We start from the raw sequence: 17822 nt of genomic DNA on the forward strand, positions 1-17822 counted from the left end.
GCGCAGGCTCAGTAGTTGTGGCTCACGGGCTTACTTGCTCCGCGGCATGTGGGGACCAGGGCTCAAACCTGTGTCCCCTTCATTGGCAGGTGGATTCTTAACCACTGCGCCAGGGAACCCCCCAAAATAAAATTCTAAATGAAGTTTTTTTTTGACCTGGGGCCAACTTTGGGATTTCCCAAAGGGCCCGTAGTATATTTGTTCTCTCTCCTTATAAAAAGAGAAATGTGAAGCTAATTAGGCTTATTTGATATGTTAAATTACAAAGAAAACATTGCCAAATAAGAAGTGATGTTTAACTTTAGCTTATCTTTGTGTGGGTATGTTATTAACATAAGTGTTCCAGAACTTATATAAAATTCCTAAAAATCTGATTTGCATGGTATAATGTTACAAGTTATAATCCTAGTTACCGTCTTTTTTATTTTTATTTTTTGGATGGATACTCCAATGGCTTTATTAACTCCTTTCTGGGGATGGCAGGACGTTATAGCTGGAGAGAGGAAAAGGAAGCCAGGAAGCTGTGGTCTCAATATGGGTCATTGAAGGGGGTGACCTGCATCTCTCGGGACCCTCTTCCTATCCACCGTAAGCATGGGCACGATGAATAGCAAATTTTTATTCAGGGCATCCAGCTGCTTCATCTCCTCCACGCTAAAGGTGAAGTCAAACACCTGGATGTTCTGAAGGATATGGGAAGGTGTGACACTCTTGGGGATGCAGCTCACTTTCTGCTGGACCTGCCACCTGAGCAAGATCTGAGCTGGAGACCGGCCATGATTTTCAGCCAGTGCCAGGACCACTGGCTCCTCAAGCAGGACAGGCTCATCGGGATCACGCCAAGCACGCTCAGAGGAGCCCAGAGGGCTATAAGCAGTCACCTCCAGGCCGCGTGCTTGGCAGTGGGCAATCAGCTTATTCTGAGCCAGGTATGGGTGGCATTCCACCTGCAGGACAGCTGGGCACACCGAGGCCACGCTGAGCACATCCTCGATCTGCTGACTGCTGAAGTTGGACAGGCCCAGTGCCCTCACCAGCCCCTTAGCCACCGGTGCCTCCAGAGCCTTCCCAGTCTCCTTGTAGTGGGTGGAGTCATAGCGTATAGTCCCATCAGCATTCTTAGGAAAGGGGTTGTCTCCCGCTCAAAGGCATGAGGCCAGTGCATCAGGTACAGGTCCAAATACTCCAGCTGGAGGTCAGCGATTGTCTTCCAGAGGGCAGGCTCCACATCCTCAGGGTGGTGATTCGTGTTCCACAGCTTGGAAGTCACAAACAGCTCCTCCTGAGGCACCAACTTGCCAGGTCCCACATCCTCCTTCAGGGCTTCCCCAATCTCAGTCTCATTGTCGTAGATAGCACAGTCAATGTGGCGGTAGCCTATACTCAAGACATACTTAATAACTGCTTTTACCTGGCCAGGCTCGCTCTTCCGGTGCCCAGTCCAATCAGGGACATCTTCGTCCAGTGTGCAGGAGGATACAGGAAGCCACCATTGCCCCCTCGGCACGAGCACAGGGTGTTAACAGGGAAGTATGGCTTTTCAGCTCAGTCCTGTGCCCTGCTAGCTACCCAATGGGCCTCAGCTTCCCAGATTCCTAGTTATTGTCTTAAAAATGTTGGGTGTCACAGAAATAACCAAATTTCCTTGTCAATTTCCATTATAATGAACTCTCATCAGATCTCCAACCATGGGCATTTTAAAGTTCGTTGTCATTTACAGACAATTATTGTTTTACTTTGATGCTTTTGCAAAAGTGAGATTCCTGGAAAGGACCCTACCAAGTGTTCTTGACCACTAACATCAGTGTCGAATTACAAGGTGTGAAAACGTGGGTACAGGGACTTCCCTTGTGGTCCAGGGTCTACGACTATGTGCTCCCATTGCAGGGGGCCCAGGTTTGATCCCTGGTCCGGGAACTAGATCCCACGTTCCACAACTAGGAGTTCGCATGCTGCAACTAGAAGATACTGCATGCTGCAACGAAGATCCTGCACGCAACAGCAAAGATCCCATGTGCCACAACGGAGACCCGGCACAGCCAAATAAATAAATAAACAAATAAAAATATATAGCAAAATAAAAGAGCCAAATTTAACACAAACAAACAAACAAATTAAAAAATTTGGGTACATGTTTCACAACTGAAGAAGACCCCACCTGACATCTGGCCCTGTTTAAATGCCAAAGACCTCAAAATCCAATTGACTAGGAAGAGAACTAGGCAACAGTGAGGTAGACTGTTTCCTCCCAAGAAGTCAGATTAAGAGCATTTCCTTCCATTCTTCCTTCCTTCTCGGACCATCCTTTTCCTAATTCTTACATCATGAAGGTCTTTATTATTCTCTTCTCCACCTTTTGGCTTGCTCTAGCCTGGAAAGATAACTGTTCACCTACCTTAGACCATTGCAAAGAAAGGTAAACTGACTGTTGGACTGGCTTGGACGCTGGTGATCCTGTAGCTCTTTCTTCCCGTCACAAACTTCTCCCTGATTTATAACACCTCAGTTTCAACAGAACAAGCTCACTGCATAAATATTTCTGGGGTGGGGAGACATAGTTATGCGAAATACATAAACAGGCCAACTGGCTTAAAGCAGTGTCCCCAGTTTTCTAGCTGGTTTGGATCATGGGGACCCTGGCTCAGGAGTACTCTCCAAACCATGGACATTGTTTTGTTGCTAGTAATTATTACTGTCTCCCTGATAAGCTGGGTTCTCTCAAAAGTTTTAAAGGCATGTGGGCAGCCACTGACCAGCCAACACATGGTCTCTCTCTGACTGAAGTGACAAAAGAGAACAGAAGAACGGAACCAGGGCCAAGAATACAAGCCTGACATCACCTCTTGTGAATGCTACACTAAGAGCAGAAGAGGCAAATGGTGATTGAGGGTCATGTTAGTGCTGATATTTTTGACCAAACCTCTTGAATGGTCAAGAGGATGAGAAAAGGGAGAATTACTGAAATAAATTTCTAGGCCAAAGATGGAGCCACTCCTGCCCAGAGTGCCACAGCAAGAGAGCAAAACTTAGTAACTTTGGTATCTGTAAATGTTCTGCTTGACCAGAAACACAGTATATCTAGTCAGCCAATCCCCAAACTCTGGGCTTTATAATTACTTTCTTGTTCTTTATTCATTTTCTATTTTTCTCTTCCATGTTCGTTTTGTTTTGTTTTTTTGTTTTGTTTTGTTTTGTTTTGTTTTTTGGCCGCCAAGTGGCTTGCAGGGATCTTAGTTCCCTGACCAGGGACTGAACTTAGGTCCTCAGCAGTGAAAGCGCAGAGGAGTCCTAACCAATGGACCGCCAGGGAATTCCCATTTCTTCCTTGTTCCTTATTCTTTATCCTATAAAAGTGTCCTGCCTTCAGTCCCATGTTGCAGTTCTTTGGACCCTTGGGAACAAACAGTGGTGGCTTCATGAAGTGTTAAAGTATGTTTAACACCTAAATTCTCTTCCTTAATCATTTTTTAACAGTACTAATCTGTTAGAAGGTTAATACTGAAGTATTCACAGATTAAATTATGAGATGTGCTTTAAAATAATACTATTGGATGGGGCAAAGATTGATGAAACAAGATAGATTGGTGTATGTTGATGATTATTGAAACAAGCTAATGGACACATGAGGGTTCATTATACTATTCTCTCCATTTCTGTGAATGTTTGACATACTCCATTAAGAAAAAAAGAAAAATAACATGGGGCTTTCTACTCACAGAATTTCGAGCCAGTCATGACCCGCGGTTACTTCAATAAAGCGGGTTGACTATTGCAGCAATCAGAGGGACGGCTGTAAGCAGCAACGCAAGCAAAGTGCCTTACGAAATGCTGTTTTATTATTACTCATTGTCATTACTATGGTTGCCAACACTAATTAGGCGCCTCCGAGAGTTCCCGCCTCCTCTCCCTGTTAATGGTTTATTCCACTCTTCGGCTGGTTCTTTCCCGTGGTTCCTTCCTCCTAGTCCCGCGCTGTACCCCCCCGCAGCCCCAATGGTTTAGCCTGGCTTCCCAGGGGAAACCCGGTGGGGCGGAGCACGAGGTTTCTGAGAGCGGCCGCGGTCCCCTCTCCGGAGACCACTTGGACCGCTCCGCGTCGGGAGTGGGCAGGTAATCGTGGGGCAGGGCGCGAGTCCTGGGCTCCGACTGGCCAGCTCTGGAGTAAACATCCGGCTGGGTGGGGCGGGGCCGGAAGTGGAAAGCGAAGGAGGCGGCTGAGGCGGCTCCGGAGGTTCAGGACTCGGAGTCGGTGCCTCCAGGTGCCATGGGCCGGGCTGGCCCGCGCTGAGGGCGACGCAGGGCGCTGATAGGGACGCGGGGCTGGGCCATGGCCGGCGCTCGGGCCGCCGCCGCCGCCTCGGCGGGGTCCTCGGCTTCTTCAGGCACCCCACAGCCGCAGGAGCCGGGGCTCGGGGAGCTGCTGGAGGAGTTCTCCCGGACTCAATACCGGGCCAAGGACTGCAGCGGGACGGGAGGCTCTAAGGTGAGTCCGGAGGCGCGATGAGCAGAAAGAGAAGGTCCCTGGTTTGCGACGTTGCTGAGGTCAGGGGTCATAGGACAGAGAGAGAGGGAAGTGCCCAGTGTCTGGACCCGGAGAGTAAGGGTCGGGTTTAAAAACCGAAAAGGAGGAACTGGGCTCAGAACGAGCCAAGCCAAGGAAGGACGACGTTTTGGTTTGAGACAAAAGGGTGTGGAGGTCAAAGATTAGCGCTGAGTGGCCTTGTTCAGAGATTAGAGAAGAGGAGCTGAGGAGGGTTATTCCCATGCATTAGGTATGGGGACAAAAACCCTCGTGTCTAGATTTTTTGAAGTGTGTAGAGGATTTATCCAGGTCAGAGATCAGAGTGAAGGGGCTGGAGGGGTGGGGCAGAATGGAGCCAAGAGATAAACTGAGTGTGTTGCTCCCTTGTATAGTCTCAGCATGACTTTAGAATTAGGCCCATCCCTTTCCTTTCCCCATAAAGCAGGAAGGCAACTCATACTCCCTCTGTTCCTTTGTCAAAAGCAAGTCTTAGTTTCTCTTTTTTTCTACTTTTGGGATTCCCTTCAGGCTCCTTATTGCCAGACCTGGAAGGCTTCCAGTCTGGTCAGGCCATTCCCATCTTAGGCATTGCCTGACAGTCTGATGGGAATCTTGCCGACCCTGCCATCTTTCATCCCCCACGTGGTTTTGGCAGGTTTAGCATCAGGTTTTCCAATGGAATTCTGTTCCCTCCCAGGCCATGAAACTCTGGTTTGGCTCCAGGGGTTACCTATGCTAGGACTTACTGAACTTGGCATCTGCTAGTCTGAAGTAATGCAGGGAAGACTTCAGTAATGATGGGTCTCCCCCAGTCTCTAAATGACCGAGTATTTTTCAGAGCTTAGCCCGAGGACCACCTGTTTCAGCATCATCTGGGGTGTTGGTTAAAAATAAAGGTTCCTTGATCCCACCCAGTCCTACTGAGTTAGAATTTCTGAGGGTGGGAATCTGGAATTTGTATTTTCTAATAGGCTTGTTAATGATACTCATGCCCCTTGAAATTTGAGGATTTCTAATTCTTGTGAGTTTTTCCCTCCACATTGGTCTTTTGGGTGGCTAGAGGGTCAGTTTTGCTGGGCCCCCCTTCCTTCTTACACACCCCTGAAGATTAGGGTTGTAAAAAGTTATACTTGACTCACTCCACCTGGTCCAAAACTTCTGATCTTTTGCAGACTTGTTGAGATGTTACAGGTTTTATGTCGTTCTTCTGGTGGGTCTTTCCCTGAACGGAGCAAAACAAGAGCAATTTTAAGGGAGGTGTTCCTTCTATTTCATAAGCAAATTGCGTGTAAGGAGACAGCTTTGTCTGCATCTTTTACTCATTACACTAACTAGAGCTTCTAGGTACCGGTCTGTGGCTGGAGAATGGGGAAGAATCTGGAGCCAAAGGAAGATAATGGATTAGTGTCGGTTAAAGTAACCTAGAGAGGGACTTCCCTGGTGGCGCAGTGGTTAAGAATCTGCCTGCCAATGCAGGGGACAGGGGTTCGAGCCCTGGTCCAGGAAGATCCCACGTGCCGTGGAGCAACTAAGCCCGTGCGCCACAACTACTGAGCCTGCACTCTAGAGACCGCGAGCCACAACTACTGAAGCCCATGCTGTGCAACAAGAGCAGCCACCGCAATGAGAAGCCCGCGCACTGCAACAAAGAATAGCCCCTGCTCACCGCAGCTAGAGAAAGCCCGTGTGCTCCAGCAAAGACCCAATGCAGCCAAAAATAAAAATAAATAAATAATTAAAAATAAAATAAAGTAACTTAGAGCAGGGGTTCTTAATATTTTATGGATTGTGGACCCCTTTGAGAATCTAATGAAGGGTATCAACCTCTCTTCAAATGCTTATCATACACAGTTTCACCACCACATTGAGGGGTTCAGAGTCTCTCCCAGAGTTTACCATGTGGGTTCATGAACCACACGTTTAGGGTCTGTGATCTAGCAAGATGTCTTTTCCTGGTATTGAATTATAATCACAGAGGCACATTGTCATTCCCAGAGACCTCTCCAGGTCAGGAACCGCCTAATTCTCAGAACGCCAGAATCTTCTTTATGCTCAGATCTCCTCCTCTGTGCAGGTTGAGCGCATTGAGAAGAGGTGTCTGGAGCTGTTTGGCCGAGACTACTGTTACAGCGTGATCCAAAATGTGAATGGGGATATCTGCGGCCACTACCCCCAGCACATCGTGTTCCTGGAGTATGAGAGTTCTGAGAAGGAGAAAGACACGTGAGCATCATGTAACCAAAGCGTGCCCATCTGGGAAGGCCTTGACAGCTCATCCCCGGGGTTAGGAAAGTCTGCAGCTGGGTGGGGCAGGCTCACTTTTCCCAGGTGTCAAGCCTCATTGGCATCTTTGTTTTCTTCAGGGTTTCACATCTTAGGTTGGCAGAGTAGCACAGCGTAGAAGGAGGGGTTGGGAGTCACAGCCCTGGCCTCCCGTTTTACTCCTACCCTATAGCTCATTGTCCTGAGACAGCTGACTTCACAGCTCACCTCTCTGAACCTCAGTGTTTTCTGTTCTGTTTTTTTCTTTTTTTTTTAAGAGAGCAAGTGGGAGGTATGCTTTGTCAACATGTGGAAGGGCACTTACCATATGTAGAGATTAAGAGCCTGAGGTCAGCGTACGTGCCGGCTGCCCTGCTTGCTGGCTGTGTAACTAACTTGGGCAAGGCGCTGAACCTCTTTGTCTCTTAGTTTCCTCATCAGTTTCTACCTCTATGTAGAAAAGTGGCTTTTGCAGTTCCTGCTGATAAACAGGAGTATTCCAAGCCTGACGTGTGTGCTGTAAGAATTAGAAATAAGAGCTACCGTTTATTGAGGGCCTCCCAAGGCCTGAGTGCTTTGCGTGTGGTAACAGTTCACACCAGAGCAGACACAGAGCACCCAGCACAGGATGCAGCCCATAGGCAGTCAGTAAATGGTAGCAGTTGTTTGACACTGATAAATAATCACTGATGCTCTAGGAAGTGCTTTCTGTTGATCTCAAAGTTTGTTCCCCTAGGCGCCCTGCTTGCTGTTGATTTTAAGGGAATTCCAGAAGCTGTTGCCAACAATATCCATGAAAGCCTGGCCCCGTGGAAGCACTGTGGTGATGAGTGCTATGGTAGAGTCGTGCTGCAAAGTGCAGCGGGCCATCACTGCTCACGGTGCGCCCATCCACGCACCCAGGAATGGCTAGAGATTCTGAGTCTTGGACTCCAGAGCCACTGAATCAAAATCACAGCATAACAAGATGGCCCAGTGATTCGTACGCACATGGAGGTTTGAGAAGCACTGCTGTAGACGAACTGGGGAGAAGGGTGGATTCTGCCTGGTGTGTGTTTCGGGAGACCTTTCAGCTGGATTTGGAAGGATGAGTAGGGGTGTCCCTGAAATGTCCTTTGTTAGGGACCAGCTTGTATATGGTCTTGATCATCAGGCATGTGGACTTGTGGGTGTTAGTGGTTATTGGGCTAGGACCCCCTGAGCACTCATTGAAATCACAGATTCCAGGGTCCCTGAATCACAATTTCCAGAATCTGTGCCTCAGAGAGCTCCCTAGATGCGTCTCATCCTTGCTATAGCCTGGGAACCGCAGGGAGCCAGAGAAGCCTTTCAAGCGGAGGAGTAAAATGGGAGATCTATAAGTGTGCCCTGTAATGAGGTCATGGTGGGGTGCACTGAGAAAAAAGAATGTATTGGGAAAAGGAATTGAATGTAGATCAGAGCACTTGTATGACTGCCTCTTCTTTCTGTCACCACCACGGCGCTCCCATCTTGCCTAGCGGGGTCTAGCCACCCAGGCTAGGGCCACCGCAGCATATCCCTAACCCTAGAGGAGTTGTGGAGTTTGTTTTTGTTTGTTTGTTTTTTGTTTTTTTGGCGGTACGCGGGCTTCTCACTGTTGTGGCCTCTCCCGTTGCGGAGCGCAGGCTCAGCGGCCATGGCTCACGGGCCCAGCCGCCCCGCGGCATGTGGGATCTTCCCAGACCGAGGCACGAACCCGTGTCCCCTGCATCGGCAGGCGGACTCTCAACCACTGCGCCACCAGGGCAGCCCTGTTTGTTTTTATTTATTATTTGGTTGTGCCGGGTCTTAGTCGCGGCACGTGGGCTCCTTAGTTGTGGCTTGTGAACTCTTAGTTGTGGCACGCATGTGGGATCTAGTTCACTGACCAGGGATCGAACCCAGGCCCCCTGCGTTGGGAGCACGGAGTCTTACCCACTCCGCCACCAGGGAAGTCCCGTGGACTTTGTTTTTACTTTTCACTTCTTGCAAGGCCTCGAAGTGATACTGAGTGGGCGATGCCTGTTAAAGAGAAGGGAGTATGTGCATGTTCAGGTGGGAAGAAGTAGAACTTTTTGCTTCTTTACACATGCCTGGACTTGGTGTTAATATGACACTAATTAGACTGAGTTACACAGGGTAGAACTGGATTCAGGAAGTGGTTTGGTCCTCTTAACCCACCTCCCCAGTTGAGCCCGTATCTGGGACTGGAAGCCTGGATGGGGATCTCTAAACAACGAAGACATGAGTTTGTCAACGAGGCAAACTGCTGCCATGAGGCAGACCCCAGGGGTCTAGTTGCAGGTCCTACCAGAGAGATGAAGTCCCTACCTTCAGATCTGGTGGGTAACACAGACCAATCAACGAGCAATGACAGTGTAACAAAGGCCAGAATTAGGGCAGGTACAGGTGAAGCACTGGGAGACAGTGGTTAAAGTTCTGCACTTGCTAATTCCAACTCGTGTGTGAGCGTAGGGTGGGGGGGGGGTTGTTCTCCCATTCCACCAACTTTCAGACGCCAGCCTTGTGTTTTACAGATAACATTAGATCCCACAGGTTAAGGGCTCAGTCCCACAAGACAGACATAAATACACAAGCTCACTTTCATTCATTCAAATATGAGTATCAGGTGCCTGACACAGCCCAGTGCTTAGCACAGTAAGGGAAAGACTCTGAGGCCAAGAGATAAAAATAAAAACAGGAACCACTGAGAACAGAAACTGAATTGGTTCTTTGAGTAGGGGACCCAGGAAAATAAAGCACCAGCTAGCCTAACAAGAAAAAGGTGCCTTCCTTCACATGACAAGACTGCCCAGAGCCTCTAAGAGGGAAATGCTGGCATATTCTCTCCCTCAGTTTTGTGGAGAGTTTGCTGAATGGAAGGATTCAGCCTGGGAGAATCATATGCAGTTTCAAGGCTTTTAGAGCTGCTGGAGTGAGCTCCATGAGAGTCGGTTAAAACAGATGGTGCTGACCACATCTGTGCAAATGGACGGAGGCCACCAAAAGGTGGGAGGGAGACTACTGTGAGCAGTACTGTGTGTGCTCAGTTTTATATTATCTTGGCATCTGAGTTTAATTAGGCCATTGCTTCATTCTGAGGTGCCTTTTTTTTTTTTTTTAATGTTTCGGCTGCATTGGGTCTTTGTTCCTGTGCATGGGCTTCTCATTGCGGTGGCTTCTCTTGTTGTGGAGCATGGTCCCTAGGCGCATGGACTCGGTAGTTGTGGCATGTGGGCTCAGTAGTTGTGGCACACGGGCTTAGTTGCTCCACGGCACGTGGGATCTTCCCGGACCAGGGCTCTAACCCGTGTGCCCTGCATTGGCAGGCGGATTCTTAACCACTGTGCCACCAGGGAAACCCTGAGGTGCCTTTTTATTTCATAGAGAACCTGAGTGAGGGGAAGGTGGCAGAACTTACTTTCAGTGAGCCATGTTTTTTCTAGGACCTGGCTGGTTGGCCTGTGCCATCCTACAGGCACCTTGAAGAGGCACCGCAGCCTTCCACCTTCCATCAAAAAAGGAAAAATATCTTGATCGTAAAAATAACATGTAGTCACTTCTTTGTTGTTTGAATTGGTTATGGTAAGGATGTAATAATTCTGTGATTTAAAACAAAATGTTTAATAAAAATGAAAAAAAATCTTAAATCAGACCTTACAGAAAAATACACCATAGGAAGTATAAGTCCTCCTATTTTATCCTCTGTTCTCTTTCCATGATCACCAAACTCTTGGTCCAGGTTTTTATTTGAAGACCGCTGTTTAACTTCAATTTCACACCTTCACTTTATAGTAGTTATTTTATTAGTAACTGGTTTGAGAATATATCTATGAAGGCTACTAAGAAATCAGCAGTGTTTTTAAAAGACTATATTTTTATTGGTGCCAGCAGCATCCAGATATGCTTAAAAGGGTACCACAGATGTGTAGGAGTTGGTGAACTTACTCATTCTGAAACTATTATTTGTGTGCACATGCTGTGCAGTGACACGGGAGTGCTAGCACGACTGGGATGTAGAAGGAATGAACGCCCTCTTGGACTCGGCCTGGAAGCTCAGCTCTTGTAAGGAGGGCACTTGAGTGTCTTCCCTCCCTTCTCTTCTGTCACCCTGCATTACTCTGCATGGCGGGGATAGCTTCCCACTCTTGAACTTTCCTGCCTCCTGTTCCTCTTGCAACCAGAAGCTCTGACTGGCTGCTGTGGAGTCTTTTGTTAAGAATCTACGGGTGGGGACTTCCCTGGTGGTCCAGTGGTTAAGACTCTGCACTTCCACTGCAGGGGGCGCGGGTTCAAACCCTGGTCAGGGAACTAAGATCCTGCATGCCTTTCAGCGCGGCCAAGAAATTTTAAAAGAAGAAAAGAAAAAAAGAATCAATGGGTGAAGCTATGAGAGTAGACCCTTATTTTAGGGGTCAGCTGATTTGACCTGATTTAATATGTGTGAGTTGCTTAAGCTCATTTCTAAATGTATTTTTTTCATCTTCTAGAAGCTCCCTTATTAAACCCAGTGCATTAACTACTGTGCTTCTCAAGGCCACAAATAGCTTCTCTTTCACTGCCTTTGCTCCAGCATTCCCTCCCCTGTTGGCTTTTTGGACTGTTAGAGGTAGCTGGAACGTTGCGGAGGTATCAGAGGCTCATAGCCGTGTGAAATGTGAACCTTCATCTTATCCTGCACTCTGAAAGATGACAAGAATGGCCCCATGATTTCCTGAGGGTCCCCAGCACACGTATTGTCTTACTTTTGGAGTAAGATACTGAACCCCTTAGATATAATCAACGTTCAGTTTGCTATATATGTTTCTGTATTTTAAATACCATGTCTTCAGAGTAGCTGACTTTTTTTTTTTTAATCTTAAAGGTTTTGAAATCAGGATGACTTCCATTTTAGTATCTATAATATAGCATTTTTTTCTTTTCTTGAAAAGCTTAGAATGTCCGTGATCTAGAATTTAGGAATCTGAGCATTTATTAAATTTGGAATGAATATTCACACACACACACACACACACAACCCTAGTATGGGGCACACAGTACTCACGCAGAAGCAGACTGACCTACCTCTCTTGCCCGTTTTTAGGTTTCAGAGCACCGTACAGGTGAGCAAGTTGCAGGACCTCGTCAACCGCAGCAAGACGGCCAGGTGCAGAGGACGTTTTGTCTGCCCAGTGATCCTGTTCAAGGGCAAGGTAAGACCACGCCTTAGCCTCGCACTCCCTGAGACCCTCTCGTGGGGTACCTGGCTTAATGCAAAGTGTAGAGTCTCGTGTTCTTGGCTTTTGCCAGCCAAGTTTGGGTGATTACTGGGTGCCTGGTGCAGTGGGAAGCAGGCCAGAGAAACAGACCAATTCTGATACAATTTTTGAAGGTGAGTCTAATTAGGAAAGGGACAGTCACAGCAGAGGACCCCACCCTGTGTCCTGGAGCCAGACTGCCTACGTTCTGATCCTGGCTCTGTTACTTCCTGCCTGTGCAAGGCCTCAGTTTCTTCCTCTATAAAATGGGAAAAATAATCATGCCTACATCAAAAGTTTGTGAATAGATTAGATCAGATGAGTAAGTACATTGTTGTTTGTTCATTCTTTCAGTCATATAATTTACCAAGTATTTATTGAATGTGTGTCATGTTCAGGCCTCAAGGTACATCAGCATATAAGGTACACAAAAATCCTCACCCTTATCAAGCTTATATTCTAGTGACTGTAGTTAATTTGTCTGCCCACTATGGTCTCATTTCACCTCTTTTTATAATCCTTTGGTGTATTTGATATTCCCATTTTGCAGATGAAACGAAGGCTCAGAGTGGTTAAATAACTTCCCCACGTTTACACAACTAGAGAGCTGGGGTTTAAACTTAACTGCAAAACGCACTCAAGTTACCACACTGCAGCTTAGGGCCACATGGTGTGGTGTCAGAGGAACCCACTTAAGACGGGCAGCAGTTGGGGACTTCCCTGGCGGTCCAGTGGTTAAGATCCCGTGCTTCCACTTCAGGGGGTGTGGGTTCGATCCCTGGTTGGGGAACTGAGATCCTGCATGCTGTGCAGTGCGGTCAAAAATTTTAAAAAAAAAGCAAAAAAACCCCAGATAGGCAGCAGTGTGGACTGACAGACATGGCCTCATTAAGTGGGCGGGACTAGGCAGCAAGCATTGGAGGAAGGGTGGGAGGGTGTTCCAGGCAGGTGCCAGCGCTGGGGGAGCATGAAGCCAGGCGCGGAAAGTCCGAGAGACTCCCTGACAGGAGCGCAAGGTACGTGGTGGAGCCGAGGATGGAAGGGACTGAATGCAGGAGGCTGGTTGCTGGCCAAGGTGTTTAGGTTTGCTGGGAGAGCCACTGTGATTTCTGAGCAGGGAAGTACAAGATGCAAACAGCATTTTGAGAAAGATTAATCCAGAAGGAACGGACTAACAGAGAGCCTGGAGCAGGGGAGGGAAGCAGGGGTGTAGGCTCTCTATTCCTGTTTGTTTGTTTTTTTTTTAATCTTTATTGAGTTTGTTACAGTATTGCTTCTGTTCTGTTTTGGTTTTTTGGCCGCCAGGCATGTGGGATCTTAGGTTCCTTACCAGGGATCGAACCTGCACCTGCTGCACTGGAAGGTGAAGTCTCAACCACTGGACCGCCAGGGAAGTCCCTTAGGCTCTCTTTTCTAGTCGTCCATTGTGTACCTGAATGCGCTGTGGTCTTGGTGCCTGTCGGACTATAGTCCGGCTCCCAGCGCAGGTGAGGGCTGGGGCAGGGCAGTGGGGAGGAGAGACACAGGGCTTGTTTCCATCGCTTTGTGCCTTTCTTTTGTAAAATGGAAGAAGGGGGGATGTGAAAGGGGGGATAGGAAAGGAGACTTGACCACAGGCTTTCGTGGACAGGTCGATTTTAGGGAAAAGTATGTCTGGAAGTCAAGTTCCAGAAATTGATCATCTTAAAGCTGTTTATTCCCTCTTCCCCTTTGGAAAGTTTCGTGATGCTATAAGCTTTGGGAACTCCGGTTTAGATAACTGGACTATAACACACTGCTCTGTGGGGCATAGTGCTTGTTGCTAGAATTTACATAGGAAATACTCAAACCTGTGCTTCGCACAGTGTGTTCCACAGAATAGTAATTTAAGGATGTGCTTGTGCAAAGCATTCCCTGTCAAACAAGGGTGAGAGATAGCACGTTACTAGATAGCACGTTACAAGCTCCAGATTCAAGAGGTACATCGGTAAGTGTGCACTGACATAGGAAAGGCTCTGAGAAATCCTGAAGCAGAGGGACCTGTGTAGTGCTGTCAGGTCTGCTATTTCTCACTCGGCAGACCTTGAGGAAGGGACTTTCCGGAATGCATTTGGGAAAGTGCCACATTGACCGGCTTAGTCCAGTGAGATTGCAGCAGGCCTGGGAGAAAGAGCCCAAGGCAGCTCATTTCAGAGGGAGGGCAAAGAGTTGGAGGGATTATCCTCTTTTTTTTTTTTGTCCATGCTGTGCAGCTTGTGGGGTCTTAGTTCCCCAAGCAGGGATCAAACACCTTATATACGTTTTATTCCTATTGTGTTTGCAAGTCTGCTGTCTCCTCTCAGCGGTAATCCCTTTGAGGGCAGAGGCCTTGTCTTGCTGCTGTCATCCCAGCGCCTAGCAAGTGCCCACCCAGCTTGTACGTGCAAGCTGGGAAGGTGGGAAGGTGGGAAGACACTGCTCTTTAAAGTGGTCGTGGGCTCTGCTGGGTTCTCAGGGGACAAGTGACTAAGACAGGCCTGTCCCTGTGGAGCTCAGTGAGTGGGGAAGGTTGACCTGTGAACTAGCAGCTGAGAGGGAGATGGCGAAGGGCAGGAGAGGGTCTTCTGTTGTGAGGTGGGGATCTCATCCTCAGAGACGTGGCTCCCAGCAGGCCCTAGCCAGTGCGGTGACAGCAGTGTTTGCTACCAGCACATCCTGCGGGGCTGGGGAGGGGGAGGTATGTTCAGAAGTGCCTGCTTCCTGCTTCTCTCCAGATTCAGTCCAGTGTGGCTGGGGCAGCCAAGGAACTAAATGTCTGATTGTATTTCATTTCAATTAATTTCCATTTTATAGCTGAAGCAATGTAGATTTTTTTTGGTTAAACACAACTTTATTTTGGGGCAGGACTACGTTTCCCTTTAAATGCTGAAAATAAAGTATCCTAGTTGAGATGTGCTGCGAGTATAAAATACATGTTGGATTTTGAAGACTTAGTCCAAAAAATGTAAAACGTGAATAATTTTTAAAGTGATTATATGTTGACATAGTAATATTTTGGATATATTGGGTTAAATGAGATATATTATTAAAATTTTTTTACAGCTAAGTTCAAGCATTTAAGGGTAAGCTGTTCTCCCATGCCGTTCTCTTCCCCAACATCTGTATCTGGGTTTTAGGCAATTAAAATGGGAACAGGTCATCTTTCTCTTTGTTTCCTCCCTGAAAGAGATGGGGAGCAGAGGCCAGCTGCTTTTATTCCGTGTGCTAAAGTTGGTTACTACATTAGCATATCCTATAGAGCCGTATTTCTCATGCAGAGTTAGAGGCCACTCCTAATTAGGTAAGTGGAGAGCATTCAGAGTACATCCTGCTTTTTCAGTCAAGAGCGAAGCTTAAAGTACAGAAATGGCAGATTATGCTTTGGAGCCCTGAGGCCAGGGAGCAAGGTCAGGTGTTAGACTCTGCCTTGGGGTGCAGCTTCCCCCAGGTGCCGGCTCGGGACCTTCCTGCAGAGTTTGGTGCTTCACTTGGGGAGCTGGCCCTCTCTCCCATTCTTCTCCATCTGATGAGGCCTCTGTGCCAGGTGTATCTGCCTCTGTTACCAAAAAGACAGGGTCGAAAAGAGATGGGAGAACTGAGCAGAAAGAAGAATCTGAACCTTGAAAAGAACTCAGAGCTCAGCAGCTAAGGAAGGAAGGGGTGTGTGTCCGCTCTGAAAAGATTTAACAGAGTAATGCAAAGAAGACTGAGATTTGGCGCTGGCAGCTTGGATGATGGGGGAGGGTGGGCATGATAACATGTGCCAGTCAAACTCAAACCACGTACCCCCCATTGTCTTGCTTTCAGGAATCAGACCTCCCTTCTTACCATGAGCGTCTTGGGGGGTCCTCAGCCTGAGGATTGACATTTCCCTGCTGCAGTTCCTAATTACTGGGTTGGTCTCTTCAGAGTAGGGCCTCTTATCAGGGGCTGGAGATGGGTCCATGGATGGACTTGGAGATGTAGGTAAACTCTGGTGTGTACATTTTTATCCAGAGACAGTTTATCATTTTCATCAGATTTTCAAAATGCTTTTGGACCCAGAAAAAATGAAGCAGCCCCCGCAGAGTGCATCCTGCTCAGGCCAGCAGGAATCTCTGCCCGAGCCCTTCTTCATAGGCTTCCGGGACAACCCTCCCACGATTGCATTCTTGCCCCCGGCACTGGAAAAGCACCCCACCCCGCCCGGGTTGTAGCAGGTTGCCTTTCTATCACCTGCCCCCTGCCCCAGGCTGCCACTGCCTCAGAAAGCCGGGTGATGACCTGCCGGTTCCCACCACACCCCTTTCCTAGCAGCAAAACCGTTTCTTTCCCCCTGTCTTACAAGTGGAGAAGGAGACCCCTTGGGCAGTATTCTGCAGTTTTCCAGGGACCCTCCTTACACTGCCAGGCTGCGTGACCCGTTCAGAAATGCCTTCCCCCTGCCTAGTGTAACCTCCCAGCCACCCTCACAGCCTCCCTCAGCCTGTAACTGGACCGTGGGGTCACCAGATACCTCCTCCCATTCCTCCTGGATCTCATCAAACACAATTTATAAAGATTCAGCCTTAAAGTTAAATAATGAAGTTCATGCCCATTGCCTGGTTTCTAGAATTCTAGCTCTTGAAATGCTCCTTCAGTGATGAGGGAAGAGTAAAAGGATAGTTAAGCACAGTTAAAGCCACTACACTTCCTTCATACAGAGGAGAGAGAAGATAAAATTTCTTAAAAAAAAAAACAAAACCCAAACATTTCTCCCTTAATTGGCCCCCCTGCTGCAAAGGTTGCCCTCCACTGCGATAAGCAGTTCCGGTGACGGTCAGCTCGCAGGCTCCGGAGGGAGGTGGGCTCGATCAGATCCCAGCTCAACCCCCTCTGTGGTACCTTAGGCATCACTTCACCTCCCTGCGCCCGTCCCTCGTCTTTTCATCTGTGAAGCAGCAACAGTGCCTGCCGCCTGCGACATCTCTCTCATGGGCTTGTGTAAATCCAGTGGGAAGGTGGTGTACTTGTTTCAGTCCTGTACTCACAAACACATGTGATAACCGCCAGATCTTACCCAAGTACATGCGTGACGACCACTGAATCTACCCATTACTGTTAGTGACACTCTGGTGCCTCTCGTTTGGGAGAGAGAACCTCTTGACGGAGGCTGCAGGTTAAATTCTAGGCATACTTGGGAGTGACTGCTGTGAAGACTTTGGGCAGCACTCCTGCATCCATTTTCCTGGCCTGGAGGGTCCCCAGGGGTTCCCCCCACTGTGTGCACTTCAGAAAACCACCTGACTGTTGGTCAGAGGGTACAAACTTCCAGTTGTAAGATGAGTAAGTTCTGTGGATCTAATGTACAGCATGGTGATTATAGTTAATAATACTGTATTAGATACATGAAAGTTGCACAGAGAGATGATCTTAAATGTTTTCACCACAAAAAAAGAAGTGGTGATTATGTGACATGATGCATGTGTTAGCTAACTCTATGATGGTAATGATTTTGCAATAAGTAAGCGTATCAGATCAGTGTGTTGTATACCTTAAACTTACACAATGTCATATGTCAATTATATCTCAAGAAAGGCTGGGAAAAACCAAACCAAAAAACTCCAGAAAACCACCTGACCCTGAAAATGCGGTTTCTCTCCCAGCATATTTGCAGGTCGGCAACGCTGGCTGGATGGGGGGAGCTGTATGGACGCACTGGCTACAACTATATTTTCTCAGGTGAGCGTTGAGCTGCACCGTCTTTGACTAAGAACAGGAACCCAGTGGTGGAGAATAGCCACCTAGGGCTGCAGTGGTGTAAGTGGAGGGGCAGCAAGCTGGGG

General features: G+C 47.9%; 1 protein-coding gene and 1 pseudogene across 8 annotated transcripts in view; one reads left to right on the plus strand and one right to left on the minus strand.

The window, feature by feature from the left end:
• Window positions 1-539: 539 nt before the first annotated feature.
• LOC114907621 lies at window positions 540-1493 on the minus strand (annotated as a pseudogene).
• A 2670-nt stretch (window positions 1494-4163) lies between these two features.
• Window positions 4164-17822, plus strand: part of MTMR14 (myotubularin related protein 14) — a 43280-nt gene continuing 29621 nt past the window's right edge. For 3 of the 8 annotated variants that reach the window (XR_003796780.1, XM_029243707.1, XM_029243709.1), the window contains exons 1-4: window positions 4164-4483; window positions 6597-6745; window positions 11868-11976; window positions 17643-17718. Coding sequence is in view for 7 of the 8 variants with exons in the window: in XM_029243707.1 (XP_029099540.1) it covers window positions 4328-4483; window positions 6597-6745; window positions 11868-11976; window positions 17643-17718 (490 nt within the window). In the remaining variant the exon portion in view is untranslated. Of the gene's footprint in view, window positions 4484-6596; window positions 6746-11867; window positions 11977-13326; window positions 13509-17642; window positions 17719-17822 lie in introns of those variants that run through there. The other 5 variants (XM_029243710.1, XM_029243708.1, XM_029243711.1 and 2 more) reach the window with 3 other exon arrangements.

This window comes from Monodon monoceros, unplaced genomic scaffold (genome assembly GCF_005190385.1).
Source record: "Monodon monoceros isolate NGI ecotype Baffin Bay Population unplaced genomic scaffold, NGI_Narwhal_1 Super_Scaffold_3, whole genome shotgun sequence".
NCBI lineage: Eukaryota > Metazoa > Chordata > Mammalia > Artiodactyla > Monodontidae > Monodon > Monodon monoceros.